The sequence below is a fragment of the Physeter macrocephalus genome, chromosome 19 (assembly GCF_002837175.3).
Source record: "Physeter macrocephalus isolate SW-GA chromosome 19, ASM283717v5, whole genome shotgun sequence".
NCBI lineage: Eukaryota > Metazoa > Chordata > Mammalia > Artiodactyla > Physeteridae > Physeter > Physeter macrocephalus.
Genome location: NC_041232.1, coordinates 64,862,066 through 64,881,493, shown reverse-complemented (window position 1 = coordinate 64,881,493; position 19,428 = coordinate 64,862,066). Strand labels below are relative to the sequence as shown.

Genomic DNA, 19,428 nt, shown 5'->3' with positions numbered 1-19,428 from the left:
TCCAAGATGCTCCTTGGCAAAAGAGGATTCAGTGATCAAATAAATTTGGGGAACACCACATATTCTAATCTCATCTGGAGTCACATAACCATGAACAAATTACAAGCTCTAGGAAATCCAATTTAAGATTCACTCTTAACTCTAGCTCCACAAATTCTTAGAATGTGTTCTACCATTAAGAACAAATTCTAGGCCAGGAGAGAGTCCAAGAAAGAACTCTCACCATGAACTGATACCCTACACTTAATCCAACATATCAATTCATTCCACATTCCCATGTTCTCTGAGGGCTTAGCCCACACATATTAATAGAGCCTGATTCTAAGGGCTTGAGCTCAAGTCAGCTCTCAAGGAATGCTCAGGAACAGCAAAATTGAGTGGTAGGCTATAAAATCAGAAACACTTGAAGGAACTGCATATTTACTTTGGTTTACCTATCAGTCTTTAGCACTTAGACAGTGAGCCTGAAATTTTGTCTTATATTCATTTATGTACTCCCAACACAGTGAATGGGGTACCACCAATCAGGCAGCTAAAATTTTGGGACAAATACAGTAATAAAATGGGCTAGGCACAAGTTCTAAACTTTAGGTCAAAAATTTTGTGCATTCATGACATCAAGGCCTCATTTCATTCAATAAATATTTCTGAGTGCATACTACGGGTGGGTATTTCCAAGAATGCAGAAGTGACTAAGATACAATCTTTACCCACAAGCACTCCAGGCATTAGAGGTACTAGTACTAGCCATTCCCTCTTGTACAGGTTTGGGCACACCGTTGGTATCTAATAAATGCTTGTTTGAATTGAGTTCAGAAATCAAGATACACTTTAAGTCTGGTCAACTTTGGTACTTTGGCAGGCCGGGAGCCCAGAGCAGGGCTGAATCAGACCATTCTGGAGACTGCTTCAGAATGACTGAGATATTGAGTAACTAGACCCATCCAGATTATCACTACTCTAGGGATTCCAGACCCATCCAGGAGTCAATTTTTACTAGAAAAGCCCCAGGACCCAACGGAATTTAATAGTATACACCATGACAGTATCTCTGAATAAGTGTACAATAAACTCTTAGGTTCTTGAGATGTTAATAGATAGTATACGGTGAAATATGACTCAGAAAGGGGTTCAATAGAGTTGACAGGCCTCTGTACTTTAGGACTTTATGCCTTGAAGCAATGGGCTATGCTCCTTTTATACACGGTCTTATTTAATTTTTTCCCTGTCTTATTTTTCAGTGACAATTTTTCACTGTCTTATTCTTATTTTTCCCATTTTTAGAGATGAGCAAGCTAAAGCTCAGAGAGTAAGTAATCTGCTCCAGAGCACACAGGGACCATCATGAAGTAAAGAATGGGACTCTGAAATCAGGTCTTTCTGGCACCAAAGACTGGCTGGTGATCCTTGAAGCAGTGCTGTTTTTAATGTATTGATGGGAACGAGAACTCTGCCAGAGGGACACATAGCATACAGGGTTTCCCAAACTGATTTGATTAGGGAATCCTTTTGACTGAATCAGTACTTGCGACTACCTTTCCATTAACACATTTTGAGAAATACTGTGGGCAAATGAGTCAGAGATACCCCATGAAAGACAGAAGGGAGGTGGAAGGCAACTCAGGAAGAAAAGCTATTCTAGAAAGAACATTTACTAAAATTGTGCTCAAAGAATTATTTATTGGAAAGCGTAAATGCAAGTTGGACAGGTATCATTTTTTAACCTCCAGATTCATAAGCTCCAGCTCATAGCTCATTTATGACAAATAATATTTGATAAGACGTTCCAATTCCAACATACTCACTTAGCTAGCTTTTTAGGATTTGTTGTAGAATTTGACTTACCTCGTAGTTCAACTCAGTATGTCATTAATTTTTATAAAGTATATTCACAGTGGGAGTGTAAGTTTTAACTTGCTGTGTATCTCAACAGGCCTGCAATATGCATTTTTGGATGAGATAATTCTTCACTGTTTAGGACTGACCAAACTGTAGGATCTAGCATCCTGGCCCCTACTGACTAATACCAGTAGTAACCCCCCCTAGTTTTGACAAGAGACATCCCCACAATTTCAAAACTCCATCTAAGGGAGAGTATCCCCTCCAACTGAGAACCACAGGTTTAAAGCAAACTGGAAAGTTCAATAAAATATTAATTGGAGGATAAACACCTAGTCTGACTCTGCATTCAGTATTCAAGCAAAGAATTCAAGACTTAACGTGCCAGCTTCAATCCTTCATATCCAATGTCTCATTACATTTCTCTCTATTCTGTTAATAACATGAACAGATTCAACACAAACTGCCAAAATACCATTTTTAGCCAGGAGGGCCAAGCCCTGCTACTGCTTTGCCAACAACAGCAATAAAGCCGGGCAGAAGCTAAGCCCAGGATTGCATGGCGTATTGGCTACCCTCTGAGGCAGCAGCCACAAAACACGTACACCTGAACAGTCTGTCATTTTGTCAAGTGTGGACATGAAGAAGGATTCTGGTTTTATTCTTTTCAAAGTGATCTATTATCACAAAGCTTGCTCCCTTCTCAATGCTGAGTTAGTTCAGCAATGCAGCTCCATCCTTGTTAGGATTGTCAGGACCCAAATAATTTTAGACCAAAACGACGATGACGACAACAACAAACTTGACTGTTGGTTCAGCAACATATTCACAGACACACCAGAATGCATTCAGGGACACTGGCTTCATTTCTTGATTGGAATGCCAATCACCATAAAATCTTCTGCTAGAGTCACTTCTTGGAGATCTAACACTGATTCAGCTTGCTTTTTAAGCTCTACGATCCCATCTGTTTCTCCTTCTCTGGCCAAGGCAACTGGTTTGTACCTCTGACTGAAGTGAGTCAGAACGAGCCTCTTTGCTTGGCACAGCTTTGCAAATGCTGCTGCCATGTGTGGCGTGCTGTGGCCGTGTTCCTTTGCTTTGTCCATCTGGGTGTCATCCAGGGTTGCTTCATGGATCAACAGGTCTGCTTCAAAGCACAGCTTCACTCCTCCATCATCCACAACCCCGGAACAGTCACCCAAAATGCAGATTTTTCTTCCAACAATAGGCTTTTTTAAGACATCTTGGGGAGAAATTGTAACTCCATTTTCCAGAACAACAGAAATTCCATTTTTCAGCTTCCCATAGGCAGGACCTGGCGGAACACCTAATGACAGAGGCAGATAACATCTTGTCATGGGAATGGCATTTATGACTTGTTAAGAGAGTCTGTTTCAACAGCACAGCAAATAGCAAATGGAAAAGGCATCCAATTCTTTTCATAATTGTTATAAATATTTTATTACTTGTGGAAAGCTGGAATATTTATACATTTTTAAAAGTTCACTGTTGGCTATTGATATTAGCAATGCCCGAGTACTTAAAACATTTCCAAGCACATGTGTCAGATGAGTTTTAAGCTCTTAAGTCCCACTAAAACCTTATTACAGTCAAGATAACAGCCTTGATTCTCTGCTGTGCATGGGAATAACACTATTTGAGAGTGCTGTATTTAATAAGCTCATCTTTGGGTAAAATTAAAGAGCCCATTTAAATGACAAGGTACCAACAAACTAACATAATAAAAAAAAACTGTTAGAGGGGATTGTCTGGATCACAAGATCAAGCAGAATTTCAGGCAGTTATAAATAATCAATCTTCTTTGTAGATAGGGGCAGTTCCATGTTTACCAAACTGGGCTTAAATCTCATATTAATCGAGAATAACACCTGATCATCACTCTGGGCAACACATACAAACAAACAGAATGTGTTCACTAATTCCAACATAGATCATGTTTAAAGTTTCCCAATACAACAGTATTTTCACAGGTTTTTAGATAATAAAAATACCTTTGGCCTAAGGCACTTTTCCTCATTACTTAGCATTTTGTTTTAGTTGGGAAAGAAAGAAGACATTGCGTAAATAAAGAAAAGACACACAAAAAAACATCATCATCACCATGTTTTCACAGGCTCTGTTGTAGCCATGCCAAGGAAGGTGGTATGCTGGAGGAATGATGTACCCGGACACTGCTTTGGGAGAGGCGCTGAAGAACTCTCACACACGATGGCCTAGCATGGAGGAGGTATGAAGCCTTCGATGGGCCCCAAGCCAATCTTTGGATGCTTGCTTCCGAGCGTGATGAACCCAGGTATATAAAACTGGTTAAGGCAGTATTCTAAACACCAAATTAACTTAATCAAGGTTGATTGACTAGGCAAAGTCAATAAAGAAGGAAAACCCAGAAAGCAGTTGGTTGGAGTTGCAAGGTTAAGAACTATGGCAAAAAGTCTCTGGCCAAAGATGTCATTGAAAACATATTTCAAAAAGATGACATGAAAAAATAAAAGCCTAGACCTGAGACAACAGGTCCACTCCACCAACCAAGATAGTAAAAGCTGAAGATAAGACAGATCAAGAATGTGCATCTAGGGAGCTGAAGAGAGAATTCTAATAGATACTTGGTTTTTGCTCTGTATAGCATATTTTGCCCCCAAGAATTTCCCTTAATAAACAAACTTTGGGAAAAGGAAGTAAGTAGAGAAAATGTCAGTTTTAGGCCTGGGAGACAAGAAAAGAAGGTTTCTATGCCACTTCTAACTGCTTTGGTTAACAACAACTCGACTGACGAGAAAGGAAAAAAACACTTACCAAGATCTTTCAGTTTCTGTGCATTGAGTTTACCTGGGCGTTTCTTCTCCACAACTGAAAATCCAAAGGAGGGTATTCGATGAAAGAGGCGAAATGCTTTCACAACAAACTGCTCATCATCAACCAGGAGGTATGAGTTTTCTTCTGAGTCTAACAGGATAGTTCTTCCTTGTCCGTCTTTGGGAGGGTTGTCTGCTTTATCCACGTGTACAAATTCTTTCAGTTCTTCTGTAGGACACTGATCCGCTGTAGGCACCAGCTCATGGACCACATAAGGGAAGACCAACTCCGTGTGAGAAAGTTCCATGGTTTGCCAGATAAAGTCCCGAAGCCCCGCAGGGCCATAGATTTCGATCGGCTGTTTGGTGACCATGGAGCCACTCTGCAGGCTGATTGTGCAGAGGAGGCCAGGAAGTCCAAAAAAATGGTCTCCATGAAGATGCGTGATGAAGATCTTAGTAATTCTCCCTTTTGATTGAGACAGAGAAATAAATTTGGGAATTTTTCAGAAATAAAACCCATACAAAGCTACTCGAAACATGCATAACAACTTACATAGAAAGCAATAAAATGAATTTAGAAGTTCTACTTATCACCATAAACTTATTTCTTTATATTCTTCTACATGATTCTAGAAGCAAGAAAGACAGGTATTATTTCACTGGATGGTTTTAATAAGATATAACTTTTTTTCATAAAACATCTTCAAATTACACAGTGTTACAGTTTTAAGAGTATTTTCCTACACATCCTCCTACTGAAAAAAAAAAAAAAGGAAAAAGTGTACCAAAATGATTCATATAAGTTACCAGATAGGCCACAAGTGTTAAAAACATCTGGCAGTTACACTGCCCCCTACTGCTCCCTCTGAGAACAGCAAATATGAACAGTACTTCCAGCATAAAAATGTTCCCCTGGCTCCAACAGACTGGACCAGTGCCTGAATTCAAAATTGCCTTTTAAGGACTCCACACTGGACAGAGATTAACTAACCAAGCCAGAGCCTGCTTGTCTGGGTGAGGCTGAAGAAGGAGAAAAAGGGGGATGAGGGAGGGAGAGGAAAGGAAGGAGGGAGAAGGAGGGAGGTGGAAAGGGAGTGGGGTGAAGAACCGAGGGGGAGGAAGTGGGCAATAGATGCAGAGTGCAGTTTAGAGGGTAGTTCCCCCATGGTGCTATGTAAAGGCATGTGGGCCCCTCCCTTTCTCTCAATCTGAACTAATACAACAGCTTTTCCAGTGCATACTGACTTAGGTTGTAACTTGAGTTAGCCATTGGTAAACTGAATTTACTCCTGGTATGTGGCAGGATGCCACATCAGCATTTTTCTCAGATGCACCACAAGGCCTTTTAAAAGCAACAATCACAATTAACACATTTTTAGTATAGCAGTGGCTTCCAGTCCTAGCTCATGGCCCACCCATTTCAAACATCTGATACCATAAAAGAACAGGAACAGTTTATCGATGCCATGAAAGAACGGGAATAGTTTATTGTGATGGGATTTGTCCTGTGACATCTAGGTAACAGTGTTCTCCAAGCGAGTGTTCCCAGTGTTACTACACCAAGCCAGGCCCCTGTGGCAGAGAACAGACTGGGCAGAGGCTGATCTTGAACCTTGAAAATCGCCAGGAGGCACGCTAGAAGTTTCCTCAACAGGCTCCTTTTTGTTTTCTCTTTTTAGTCCTCGTTTTTGCAGTTTTTTGACTTCTGGAACCCTTTCCTTTCCCCCTTCCTGCTGTCTGGGCTGCCAACACACCCCCAAGTGTGACCTGAGGACTCAACAGACGAAAGAACTACAACAGTTGTTGAGTCTCACACTGACCTCAAAACTGCCAAATCAGACTTTCTGGGCCTCTCCCTATCTACTGCAAAACACAGCCAAAACTGAACACCAAAACAATCTGTGAACTCAAAGCAAGTGAGATAAATTAAGTAAGAAAAGGTACTTCCCACAGATATCACAGTTTCAGGGAAGACAAACATTTCATTTTTCAAGAAAGTTGATTTCAGAGGGAGAAGGAATGGCAACCACAATTATCAAAGGTAAGAGGAAGCTATCAAATGAAAAAAGAAAAATGCATGAGTTCCCTTTCACTTAAGATCATGAAAGTTACCAGGGAAAATGTCATCCATATAGGAGTAGAATACTAAGCATCCTCTAAGGGATAATGCAGTGATATTTACTGCCGTAGGAAAATGTCTGCAATACATCGTTCATATGTAATATTCAGTTGAAAAAAAGCAGGTCACACCAAGTATAGTTTGTTTCCATTTATGCAAAATTATACACAAACACACACACAAATACAACTACACCATTACCATATCTACATGTATAGAAAATTCACCAAAGAGAGGGGGATTTAGGCTTTTCTTATTTATATTTTTCTGCTTTGTTTGAACTTTTACAATGAGCATGTATACTTCTTATAATCATTTTAAAAATTATTTTTTTTGTAATCATTTTTGAGGAAAAAAGGCTTAAGCTCACTCTTTAAAATTATGAAAAAAATAGATATGGCAAACCTACACTTTTTAATCAGATGCTTGCATATTAGGACCAAGGAAACTTGCAAGAAGTATATCTAGAGAAACAGAAAATACTTCCTTATGAAACCCATAAAACATTATTTCCCCAGGAGGTAGTATAAGCTAAAAGGGCTTCAATGACTCCAATAGTGATAGGTCCATATTGGGTTATTGAGAGAAACCAAGATGTTTTGAGGGTGCTGCATTCCAGGTTGAGACAGGGGCTTTTGAAGGGCTAGTGTCTCAGCTAATGTTCTGGGATTACCATATCACCCTCCTCTCTGAAGCCAGGAAATTTTCAACAAAATTTTGTAAACTAAAGGTTCCCTTAGATTTTATTTTTTGCCAAACTTTTATTTTGAAAAGCTCGACCTTTGTGAACTGTTTAAAAATATATATAAAATAGCTGTAAAATATAAAACACTAGAGAAAGGTATTGTGGCAGATAGAGTTAAGGTGGTACATGGGTACCACCATGGCCCCTGCCTCCTGCTGTTCATATCCTTCTATAATTCCTTCCCCTTGAGTGTGGGTGGGACTGGGGACTTACTCCTAACCAGTAAAATATGGCACAAGGATGCAATACGATTATGTCACTTACAAGACTCCATCTTGCTGGCAGACTTGCTCTGGAGTCTCTCTCTCTTGCTGGCAGTAATCGAGCAAGCTACCCTGAAGCAGAAACCCCCATGATGAGGAACTATAGGAGGCCTCTAGTTGCTGCAGGCAGCCTCAGTCCTACAACTACAAGGATTCTGCCGACAACCTGAGTGAGCACTGAAAAGAGATTCTTCCCCTAGTGGAGACTCTGATGAGACCGCAGCCCTGGCCAAGACCTGGATTGCAGCCTAGTGAGACCCTGAAGCAGAGAATCCAGCTAAGCCAGGCCTGAACTCCCTGACCCACAGAAACTATGAGATAATAAATGCAAATAACCCACTAAATTTATAATCTGCTATGCAGCATTAGATAACTGATACAGGTACTAAATAAAAAGTGAAGACTTACCCTACACCCAAACCTTTTAACACAACAGTTATTTGTTTCTATTTTAATCATCCTGACACCTTAACCCCTACTCTCTAAACTGTTAAATATTACAGCCTCCACTCTGGCATGTGGAGGGATGTTCTCCTGAAAGGAACCCCTGTGTGATCCAAGGGACGTAAAGCATAATACCTGCTCTGACCTCAGGGTTTCAACATAAGACAGTATATAATTAGCGTTGAACTGTGTACACCTCAAGGCCACGTGTCCCAAGTGCATTAGTTCCTTCTTTCAACAGCTCTTTTCCTAACTCCCAATCTTGGTCTGGATCATCATCACCTGTAACTTGTAATAATTCTTCACTTCTTCACATACTAGACATTTACTCAGTCACCACCTCCTGTTGGCTCTATAAGTATCTCTTTGAGTCTCTCATCTTCATCCTTATCCCTACTTCCTGCTTCAACATCTTCATCTTCTCTCTCGCTCTCAGGTGAATGCCACTGCCTTGGAACTGGTCTCCTGATGCCAATCTCTCTCTCCCAATATATCTGCCGTTGGAAAACTGTCCTAAAACACAAATCAGACCATGTCATTGCTCGGCTTAAAATTTTTTTTTTTTGGCTTAAAATTTTTTAATGATTCCTTGTTGCCAATAGAATAAGGTCCAGATACCTTAGACTACCACAGGAGTCCTCATAGTCTGCCCTTACTTACTTCCTTAAGCATTCTTATCTCTCATCTATCTAGCCAAGTACTCAAAGTTCTGGATAGCTTAATAGTCCCCAAATATGTCATTTCTCTCCTAGAAACTCTTGCTCACTTTGTTGTCTGTTCCTTGAAGGTCCATCCCTACTTCTCTCCCCAGAGAAACTTCTATTCATCTCTTACATCCTACCTCAACTGTTACCATCTCTAGGTTGCTTTCCCTGAACACACAGATACAGTTAGTGTCCCCCTCCTTAGTGCTTCAAAAGTAGTTAGAAAACACCTCCATTATTCTTACTTATCAAATTACACAATGACTGTTTGCATGTCAGTTTTCACCACCAGACCAAGGAATCCTTGGATGATAGAACTATACTTCCTTTAGTCATCAAATGCTAGGTACTGTGATGAGTGGTAGGAATTTCAATAACTACCATTTATCAAGACCTAACAAGTGAGAAGCACTGTACTAAGTGCTGAACATCTTATTCATGCATTAACTGAACAGATATTACTAGGCATCTACTAGGTATGTAAGTGATCACTGAGTTTACCTTATCGTACAGGGAAATAAACAGTGACCACAGAAACAACTATTTAAATAATATAATTTAGATATTGATGATGCTAAGAAGTCAATAAAAATAGCACAAAATAGTAGAATGCCTGGGGTGAGGAGAAATTACTTAACCCCAGAGGTTCAGCCTTTGAGAAGACAGCATTTGAGCTACGATTTTTTTTGTTTTTTTGCGGTACGCGGGCCTCTCACTGCTGCGGCCTCTCCCGTTGCGGAGCACAGGCTCCGGACGCGCAGGCTCAGCGGCCACGGCTCACGGGCCCAGCCGCTCCGCGGCACGTGGGATCTTCCCGGACCGGGGCACGAACCCGTGTCCCCTGCATCGGCAGGCGGACTCTCAACCACTGCGCCACCAGGGAAGCCCTGAGCTAAGATTTAACTGATGAGAAGGAGACAACCACACAGAGAAGGGATTATTATATACAATTCTCACAACACCCCTTCTAAGTCGAGTTTTTAACCCCACTTTAAAGGTGAGGAAAGTAAAGCTTAAGCTGGCTGATCCGCTAAGGTAATAAGCCAAGACACAGCTGGGACTGGAACCCTGGTCTGCCTGACTCTGGGCCAAGGCTCTGGTGAACACTGTACTCTTCAGTCTGCCTGGTGCTAAGCTCACTCTGTTCCCTATGGCTGGAATGCCCTTCTTCTCCCTAGCCCAGGGAACCCTTCCTCTTCCTTTAACAACTCACAGGTCACCTTCTCTGAGAATGACCCCAAGTGGAAAAGAACATTTCACTCTGCAGAACATCTACCACCCTTTGTATTCTCTCATGATACTTAGACCTATCTCCTGGTGGAAATAAGTATGTTCCTTTGCTTGGGCAGCGTCTATTTAATATGCCTGATGTAACCCACTCCATCCTCCATGCCCTAAGCCTATAGAAATCCTTGCTCTCAACATTTACAGGAGGAATGAAAAGTAAATACATAAATAAGGAAGGAAGGAAGGAAGGGAGGAAGGAAGGAGGGAAGGAAAGAAGGAAGAAAGATAGTTTAGTGGGTGTGGCCAGATACCTCAGCGCCTTCCAAGTATTGCCAGGGCTCCAGCACTGAAATGGAGTGCAACTGTCAGGGCTGTTTCTAAGCAAAAGGCCCAAGGAGAGCCAAGAAAATGAAGCAGAACAAGAGACAGCCTTAATGAGAGAGCTGAATGCACACTAACCTGCTTTAAGTTGGCTTTTCATAAGCTGCGTCTGGGTTCCCTCCCCACAGTCAAAGAGCCAGCACTCGCCTTCACACCGAAGGACCAGAGCAGAGGCACCCCGGGTTGGGGATGGGTATGCTGCGCCTGTCCCCAGAAATGTCACATCCATAGACATCTTCCACCCTGGAACGAGAAGATCCCTTAGGGATTATTATACAAAATCACCAAAAACAGGTTCTTGTGAGTTTTACTATTACCTATGTTTTGGTTATAAAGAATAGTTTGGATTCCTGTTCTCTAACAGTTTTCCACAGAAATCTGAAGATTTTAGTAACTCTTACTCAGTTAAAACCAGAAATTACCAAACCTTGTATGACTGCTCACACAAACAAAAATAAATTTAAAAAAAGCCAAACCCAGTCAATTAATAACTATAATTGAATTCCAACTATATGACATTCTGGAAAACGCAAAACTATGGGAATGGTAAAAACACAGTGGTTTGATTCTACAAGGTGGGTACTATGTCATCATCCCCATTTTAGAGATGGGGAGGCTGAGGCACAGAGAGGTAGTGACTTGCCTAGGGTCCCACAGCTAGTAAGTGGCAGAGCTGGGATTCAGACACCAGGACACTAGCTCCGGGGCAACTCTATCATGTCACCTTCTGTCTTAAGCATTCCTTATGTTGTAGCTGTATTATCCACAACAAAGGTCCAGGTGACCCCTTAATTTCAGATGTCTAGCCTCTAGAATTGTGCAAGAATAAATTTCTGTTATAAAAAAAAAAGGACAGTGGTTTGGGGGAAGGGAGGGAGAGATGAATAGGTGGAGCACACGGGATTTTTAGGACACGGGATTTAGCACATGGGATTTTTTAGCAAAACTATTCTGTATGACACAGTAAAGACAGACACACGTCATTGTACATTGGTCAAAACCCATGGAATATACAGCACAAAGAGTGAATGAACCCTAATGTAAACTTTAGTTAATAATAATGTATCAGGGAACCAGATCCCACGCGCATGCCGCAACTAAGAGTTCACATGCCACAACTAAGGAGCCCACAAGCTGCAACTAAGGAACCTGCCTGCCACAACGAAGACCCAGTGCAACCAAATAAATAAATAAATAAATATTTTTAAAAATTATGTATCAATATTGGCTCATTACTACCACACTAATGTAATATATTAATATTAGTGGAAATTGGGGGGAGGAGTGGGTATATAAGAACTCTGTACTTTCTGCTTATTAATTTTTTAAAAAAGTCTTTCTAATAAATAAACAATTCTAGTGAGATTCTGGGCAAGAACTGGAATTTAATTATGCTCACTAAGTGATATCTCTGGTGCCCGTGGTGAGCAGCCCTTTCTCTGAACCATCATAAACCACAGCAATGCTCTACAACACTCTACAGTAATGCTAATACCACACAGTGATGGTGAGTGAATGTCTCACTCCCCTAATAATAGAGTCCATGAGGGGTTAGCACCTGGGCTTCTGATCTTATAAGTGATCAGCAATAACCTGTTGAGTGTGTAGATTTCTGCCAACTCCTGAGATCTCTTTTTCCTTTTACTACTTTTGGGCACATCTATCTCTGATATACTTCTGTGATAGAAGATATGCATCAAATAAAATAAGCACAAACTCAAACTTATATATCAATATAACCAATTACAGAGCATCCACGTTGATGGCAGGGAAGAAAACAAACATGTAAGTTTAAGAAAAACTACTAAAACAAGAAAATTTGACAGCAAGCTGGATAAATATATCATCTATAGGGAAAAAAAATGTATCAAAAACTTTTCTCAGTCCTAGCAATAACCAGATAAAAATAAAAATGCGGAAAAAAACCCCTCAGTCACAAGAGAAAAAGAAGCCTTATAAAATAACTAGAAAGTTAATAGGAAAGGAATAGACCCTAAAAGACCCAAAAAGAGATAGATACACATTAGCTTCCCTGATAGGAAGATTTACTATCACAGAAATGTCTATCTTTTCATAATTAATGTATATATATTTAATGTAAATTCTATCAGATTTCCAGTGGGATTTATCTTGGAACAAAAGCAACCCGAAGATCACATGGAAGAAAAAATACATGTCTAAGAATGGGCAAGAAAAGTACACAAAGCATTGAGTAGTGACTTAACTTTTCTAGATATTAACACTTACTACACTAATCAGGCATAAAGAAAACAGAATAATATTGGCACAAAAATAGAGGTGACACAGAAGGGACAGTCCAGAAATAAACCCAGGTACATACAGAAATCAATATACAACAAAAGTGTAAAAAGGGTGGCTTTTTAAATGAACAACACTGACATAATTGGCTATTTCTGCAGAAAAAAGTAAAGCAAGATTCTTATTTTGCATTGTGTATAAAAATACATTCCATATGGTTTAGAAATATAAATGTGGAAGATCCAAAAAAAATATGTTCAAAAAATTAGGAGAATATGTATATAACTTTGGGGATGAGAAAGCCCTTACTGGCAAGACATGAAACCCAGAAATGTTTTAAAACGACATTTTTACTACATAAAAACTTTCATATATCAAGATTCTTAAAGTCAAAGGACCAAAAAAAACACCTGGAGAAAACTGTACTGTATGATACAGTGTTAATGCCCCTAAGACATGGTCCAAGTAAATGCATTAATAAAAACAAAAAAACTGATAAAATAGAAAAATAAGCAATGAATATACACAGGAAATTCACAGTAGAAATCCAAACGGCCAATAAGCATGAAAAGTGCTCAGTCACCCAGTAGTTAGAAGAAATGCAAATTGAAGAAAAAGAGACATTATTTTTCACACATCAGCTGGCAAATATTAATGCTATCCAGTGCTAACCAAGACAAGGGAAAATGCGTACCTGCATTTTACTAGTGGTGTTAGTATGAATCGCTATTATGTTCTGGGAGAGTAATCTGGCAATACATATTACCAATAATAATGATGCTGCTAATAGCAACATACTTTAACCCAGCAATCCCATTTGTGGGAATCGACCTTACAGAAATAAAGGATCTGTGTACAATTATGTTTATTGTGCTACTTTTAAGGTGGCTAAAATTTGGAAACCATCTGAATATATATATATATATATACACATATATATACGTATATACATGTATATATATATCAATAGGGAAACAACTGAATATTTTATTGTATATTCATATCATGAACTATTTATTCTACAGTTCAGTCAGGTCTGTAACTCTTGTCCTGAAGGGATGACAATGAGAAAAGTTACAGATGGCTAAGGCATAATCTCATTTTTATAACAATGCCCAAACCCCTACATTATACAAGACAGTCTGGTGAGGAAGAATACACACCATATTGCTAATATTGGTTATCTCAGGGGTGATTAAAATGATGGTGGTGATAGTGGAGATTATTAACTTTTCTTTTAAATCTTTGAATTGTTTTTGGTTGCAATAAGCAGCATTTCATTTATTTATTTGATTTTAATTTATTTTATATTTAATTTACTTAATATTGATGATTTTTAAGAAATGTGTCATAATGCTGAACATGCTCTTCTAACTACATATCACCTGATCTCCCTTTCCATTTGGGGATACAGTCACCTCACACAGCAGGTGGGTGGTACATCTCTCCACCCCCCACACAAGCCTTTAGGTTATTGCTAGTGTCCTTTCCATGTGTCACTCCACATTTTCACTTCCAAGATCAAGACTTCCTCTGATAATATATGCAGAGGCTTTCTTATTGGATTGCAGTTTGCAAGAGGCGGAAGAATACACAGAATGTAGAAAGTTGAAAATTTAAGGTAATAAATGCAGAAAGTATAATAGAATATAATCACTTTGCATGTGTAACAAATAATAGATCTAAACCAGTGGTACAGAACCCAGGAGAGTATGAGAGTATTAGAATCACCTAGAGAGCTTTTATTTATTTATTATTTATTTATTTATTAATTTATTTTTGCGATGCGCGGGCCTCTCACTGTTGTGGCCTCTCCCTTTGCGGGGCACAGGCTCCGGACGCGCAGGCTCAGCGGCCATGGCTCACGGGCCCAGCCGCTCCGCGGCATGTGGGATCTTCCCGGACCGGGGCACGAACCCGTGTCTCCTGCATCGGCAGGCGGACTCTCAACCACTGCGCCACCAGGGAAGCCCTAGAGAGCTTTTAAAACATATCAATGATTGGGCTCCATCCCAGAACAATTAAACAGGAAATTCTGCAAGAGACCTGTGTTTCAGAATTAAAAAAAAAAAAAAATTCTTCCCCTCTGATTCTAACATGCAGTCAGTTTTGAGACCCACTTAGTGAAAGGCTAATGGAGAACTATAATGGATGGATCTGGCTGACGTGAGCTCACCAGTCAACTAGTCAATCATTTTTTAAAAAAACTTGTTATGAAAAATTTCAAACACAGATTAATATAATGCACCGTCACATACCCATCACCGAGCTTCAACAATTATCAGCTCACGGTCAATCCTGTTTCATCTTTATCCCTCACCCATCGTCTAAGAATACTTGACAAGTGGTATTATTGGGTACTTCCATCAAGGAGCACACGCTGTCTTGCTGTCTCTCTTTTTCTGACGTTAACAGCCACTAATGATCATTTCCAGGATCAATTATTTCATTAGGGGTTGCCAAGGTGATATTCTCTCATTCCTTCTGTAATTATTAGCTGGCATCCTTCTGTAATTCCCTGATCAATTAGTTAGTCACCCTGCAATACAATTTGTACGGAAAAGGTCCAGTGATCAATCTTGACACCACAAAGAGAGACAAGACCTAATCCAACTCCTGCTGCGATGTAATATTAAGTACACAGTAATTTAGGAGGTTTTCTTGCCAAAAAGTATAACCTGCATCTGGAAAAGGCTGTCATCTAAATACCAGCTTATTAAAGGACACCACAGGGATGGAAAAAACAAAATTCAGTATGTAAGAAACATTACAGGACAAATGACTTGGCTTCTTCAACAAGTGAAATACAAGGAAAAACAATAATAAAGAGGAAGGAGATGAAGAGATATGAGCCGTCAACCAAGTGTAGCATGTGTAGCTTGAGTCCTGATTTGGACAACCAGATAATGGGAGAAAAAAAAGAGACAATAGGGGATACGTAAACCTTCACTGGATAGATGGTAACATGAAATTCTTATGAGATTGATAATGGTTTTATATTTAAGGAGTTACTGTGTTCTATAAACATAAACAAGTATTTAATGGATGAAACGGTACATTTAGATTTACTTTAAAATAATCCAGTGGGGGGTGAAGGTACCAGATGAAACTGACTGTGAGTTGGTACATTCAGTACACGATTCTCTTTTTGTATATATTTGAAAGTTTCCATAATAAAAAGTTGAAAAACAAGCCAAATAATCAACTCTTCCACTAGGTCGGAAGTAATCAGAAGTTAATTTATTTAATCAGTGGTGCATGTTTTGTGACATGCACCATTCTAAGCACTAGGAAATAAGTGACCAAACCAGATTTTGATCCCTATCTTTTTGGACAAAAAAAAAAACCAACCCAGCCGCTTGTTTTCTCATGACTGAACCACTCTGAAGAAAGTGCACAATCCGGGCGAGAAGACAGCACACGATCGAGCGCAGTACTGTCACTTGACACTCTGGGCCAGTGGCTCTCACTCCTGGCTCCATATCACAAACACCTGGTGATTCTGGGGCCTCAGCACTTGGAAAGCTTCCCAGAAGATTCTAAAGGCTGCCGGGTTCAAAACGAGTTTCTAGGCAGGCAGTGCCAACCCTGCAATCACCCAGTGGTGCAGGTAGGGCAGATACTGCCAGCCTCCATTTTAGAGATGAAAAAAGCGTGGCCCGAGAGATAGAGTGAGCGGCCAAAGCCGAGCCAGGGCCAGAGGCCAGGTCTCCAACCACTGGCCAGCCAAGCCTCTCCTCCAAGTCAGCATCAGTGTAGCAAAAGGAGCGGTGGGCGTCAGCAGGAGCGCCGGGCGACTGTGGACCCCGTCTGGGGGTGGGGGTGGACAAGGCGCGTCCTCGCTCCCCGGCGCTCCCGGGCCTGGGTCCTCTGCTCCGGTCCCGGCCCGCGAGTCCGCAGGAAGCGCGCCCTCAGCCCGCTCGGCGGGCGCGTGGGAGGCCTCGGCGGCGCAGACCCTGGCCCGCCCCCCTCCAGCGCGCCCTGCCCCACTCACCCACTCCCCGAGACCCGCGGCAAGAGCCGAGGGAGGCGCAGGCCCGCAGTGAGGCCCAGCCGTCCACGGGGACACGACGCGCGCGGGCGGAAGTGCGCCGCCGGCCGTGCCCGCGTGAGGCCGCTCTAGGAGGCGCCGGAGGTCCGCGCTCGGTGGTTCCCGCCGGAGCTCAACGGCACCTGGAGGCCGGGCAGCGGCCCTGGGCATTCGCTCTGTCCTGCAGTGGGACTCCCTCTCCTTCACTCGCCCGCACCAGCGCGCTGGGCTCGATGGTGGCGGTAACGCGTGAGGACCAGAGCCCCCAAGGTGAAAAACGTCTACTGTTCAGCTTTTTGTTTTCCGTGTAATGTTTTCAAACAAGAGTGTTCTCCCAGATGCTTTGCTCTGGCATATCTTTGTGTAAAGTCTGTTCTTTCGTGCGGATGAATCGTTCTATCTTAATCACTAAATCTGAAAGTGTAAGCTTGCGCTGCCTTAGAATCAGAGTTCGTAACAGCGTTACTATAGATCCTGAGTCTCCGCTCCATTTCACTTTGCTATTCCAGGGATACAGCGGAATGTTTGCTGAAAATCTGAAGCTGCCTGTGCTGTGGGAATGTTTGCTGAAAATCTGAAGCGGCCTGTGCTGTGCACGCACGAGCGTCGCAGGTGTGTTCACTTAGTGAACGCACAGCATAGCCTGCTGGACGCGCGAGTTTAGAGCCGGGGCCTAAACTGCGTGTAGTGACTACAAACCACGGGGAAAACAATCATTGATTTAAATCCCAATTTTCAAGTTTTCAGGCTTGGGACTTCCCTGGTGGCGCAGTGGTTAAGATTTCCCCCTGCCAATGCAGGGAACACGGGTTCGAGACCTGGTCCGGGAGGATCCCACATGCTGAAGAGCAACTAAGCCCGTATGCCACAACTACTGAGCCTGCACTCTAGAGCCTACGAGACACAACTGCTGAGCCCACGTGCCACAGCTACTGAAGCCCGTGCACCTAGAGCCTGTGCTCTTCAACAAGAGAAGCCACCACAAGGAGAAGCCTGCACACCGCAACGAAGACCCAACACAGGCAAAAATAATAATAATAATTTTAAAATTTCATGCTCCTATGCAGTGCTAGATGCACTGGTATTTGCTCACATGCTCAAAGTGGTCAAAGTATCCAACAGCTTCATAACAGGAATAGAAGTGCTGTGGATGTGAGGTTTTTAAAACTACCTGGATAGAGGGATCAAGATCCCATCCTCCCCCCGACCCCGACTGCTTTGCTCAATAAACCATTAGATCATTTACTTTTGGGCCTCTTCAAAGCTTTTATTTATTCAAGTGTTAATTGAGCTCCGACTTTGTGGATAGTATTATTTTTGATGCTGAGAGAGTTTTTTAAGTATGTCATGGCCCCTGGTTTTAGGAGCATACACTGAGGTTGGGAAAAGAGGTATCAGGAAGCCACTAACAATATGAGGGAACAAAAGAGAAGCCAAAAGGAGTGATAAGACGATAGAAATAGGGAGATCACTCGTTAAGAAAGGGTTAGGGAAAACCCTGGCAGTCCAGTGCTTAGAACCCTGCGCTTTCACTGCCGAGGGGTCCCACAAGCTGCTCTGGGTGCCCCCCACCCCCCCAAAAAGAAACAGACTTGAACTGGTTCTTGTACGATGGCCGAGAGTTGGATTAGTGTTCTGCAAATGGAAAAATAAGGTGGATTTGTTTGTGTGGGGACTGGTTTAGCAAAGTATTAAAAACTGGACCTTGAACGTTATTTATTCTGACACTTGCCTAGCTAAGAAGTGCTCAGGAAGACACATTCTACAGCTAGGTCTCTATCACAACTCAGCTAGGGCTTCCCCACAGCGGTACCCTCCATAGATCTGCCCACTCCAGAGGTTCCTGGCTGGTTCCTGCCACCCACCACCCATACCCCAATCAAGGTTTCTTACAACTCCTCAGAGGTTCTTATAGCTTTAGAGAATACTGGATAGTGCTTTTTGTTCATTTTTAAAACTTTACATTATGGGAAATTTTTAACATACACAAAAGTTGAGAAAATGTTTAATGAACCATTTTGTGTAATCGTCACTCAGCTTCAACAGTTAGTAGCACCTGGTCCAGTTTATTTCACCTAGAACCCCTGCCCCTCCAAAGGCAACAAAAAGCCCTGGATTATTTTCATTTTGAGGCACAGTATCATTTTTTCCATAAACACTTCTAAAAGCATTAAAGGATCTTTTCTTTTTTTAAAAATCTCATCTCTGTATAATGATGGTGGACAGTTCAGTATATAAAGATAAGGACTTTAACAAATGCAACCATAATATCATTATCATACAAAGACAATATTTCCTTAACATCATCAAATATACAGTCACTGTTCAAATTTCCCTGATCATCTCATAACTTTTCACAGCTCGTTTGTTCTAGTCATAAAATCAAAATATAAAATAAAAGAAATTCAAAGCTCTCTTAAAAAACTTAGCTACAGGGAGATTGGTTCAAGATGGCAGAGTAGAAGGACATGCTCTCACTCCCTCTTGAGAGAGCATCGAAATCACAACTAACTGCTGAACAATCATCGACAGGAAGACACTAGAACTCACCAAAAAAGATACCCCACATCCAAAGACAAAGGAGAAGCCACAATGAGA

General features: G+C 41.4%; 1 protein-coding gene across 3 annotated transcripts; it reads right to left on the bottom strand.

Annotated features, from left to right (window-relative positions):
- Positions 1 to 2,508: 2,508 nt before the first annotated feature.
- Positions 2,509 to 16,910, bottom strand: ELAC1 (elaC ribonuclease Z 1). Of its 3 annotated transcripts, none has more exons than XM_007104536.3 (4): positions 16,795 to 16,910; positions 10,620 to 10,784; positions 4,657 to 5,124; positions 2,509 to 3,169 (listed from the first exon to the last, which is right to left on the bottom strand). In XM_007104536.3, exons 2-4 carry the CDS (start codon positions 10,774 to 10,776, stop codon positions 2,703 to 2,705), a joined length of 1,092 nt encoding a protein of 363 aa, XP_007104598.1. In that variant the 5' UTR covers positions 10,777 to 10,784; positions 16,795 to 16,910; the 3' UTR covers positions 2,509 to 2,702. The 3 variants fall into 3 exon arrangements, with proteins under 3 accessions (XP_007104598.1, XP_054936391.1, XP_007104600.1); XM_055080416.1 differs by lacking the exon at positions 16,795 to 16,910 and adding an exon at positions 15,059 to 15,174; XM_007104538.4 differs by lacking the exon at positions 16,795 to 16,910 and adding an exon at positions 7,787 to 8,742 and having other exon boundaries at positions 10,620 to 10,707.
- Positions 16,911 to 19,428: the final 2,518 nt, after the last annotated feature.